The sequence below is a fragment of the Octopus bimaculoides genome, chromosome 30, assembly GCF_001194135.2.
Source record: "Octopus bimaculoides isolate UCB-OBI-ISO-001 chromosome 30, ASM119413v2, whole genome shotgun sequence".
NCBI classification, from domain to species: domain Eukaryota; kingdom Metazoa; phylum Mollusca; class Cephalopoda; order Octopoda; family Octopodidae; genus Octopus; species Octopus bimaculoides.
The window spans coordinates 5,944,431-5,945,402 of record NC_069010.1 but is presented as its reverse complement, the minus strand read 5'-3'; the positions used below and the strand labels follow the sequence as shown (position 1 = coordinate 5,945,402).

The following is a 972-nucleotide window of genomic DNA, read 5'->3' as shown; positions in this document are numbered from 1 at the left end:
AGCGAGGTCGACTTTGCCTTTCATCCTTTCGGGGTCGATAGATTCAGTACCAGAGAAACGCTGGGGTTGATATAATCAATGAGTTCTCTCCCTCCAAATTTCAGGCCTTTTGCCACTGGTCGTCAATCATACACACACACACACGACTGGCTTCTTCCAGTTTCCGTCTACCAAATCTACTCACAAGGTCTTGGTCAGCCTAAGGGTATAGTGGAAGACACTTGCCCAAGGTGCCACGCAGTGGGACTGAACCCGGAACCACGTGGTTAGGAAGGAAACTTCTGACCACACAGCCACCTCCACCACTACTACTACTACCACCACCACCACCACCATTACTACAACTACTTATACCACCACCACCACAACTACTACTACTAACACCACCATTGCTACCACCGCCACCACTACTACTACTATCACCACCATTAACACTACTACTACTTCCATTATTTGTAAATGTTCTCTTTGTGGAATTTTAGGCAGAAAATATCTAAAGATGGTTCCATTGATGCTGAAGGAAAAACTGAGCAAGGTGTCCAGCAGAATGGTGTCTCTGCTAAAACGTCTGACACCATGAAGCCTAGAAAAGTGGTTTTTATTCCTGTCAACAGAAAACCAGAGATGCAGGTCAGTGTCCTATTATCTCCCTATTAATTTTGCAATTATGTTGAACCATTTTTTGGGGGCCATATTTCTAGGTGTAAGTAAGATTGTGAGGCTAAAAAGTTGGCTTCCCGACCTCTAGGTTTTAGATTTCTTTTTTTTTTTAGGGGTCTTTACCCTTTATCTTTTGTACATACATACATGTATGTATGTGTGTGTTTGTGTGACTGTATAGATCCTTGTGTGGAGGTGCAATGGCCCGATGGTTAGGGCAGCGGACTCGCGGTCATAGGATCGCGGTTTCGATTCCCAGACTGGGTGTTGTGAGTGTTTATTGAGTGAAAACACCTAAAAAGCCCCACAAGG

General features: G+C 44.4%; 1 protein-coding gene across 1 annotated transcript in view; it reads left to right on the top strand.

Annotated features, from left to right (window-relative positions):
- The first annotated feature begins 459 nt into the window (after nt 1-459).
- The window catches only part of LOC106881887 (probable ATP-dependent RNA helicase DHX37), a 25,242-nt gene continuing 24,729 nt past the window's right edge, over nt 460-972 (top strand). Inside the window, exon 1 of the mRNA XM_052978104.1 lies at nt 460-630. Within this exon, the coding sequence (XP_052834064.1) occupies nt 460-630 (171 nt within the window). The remainder of the gene's footprint in view (nt 631-972) is intronic.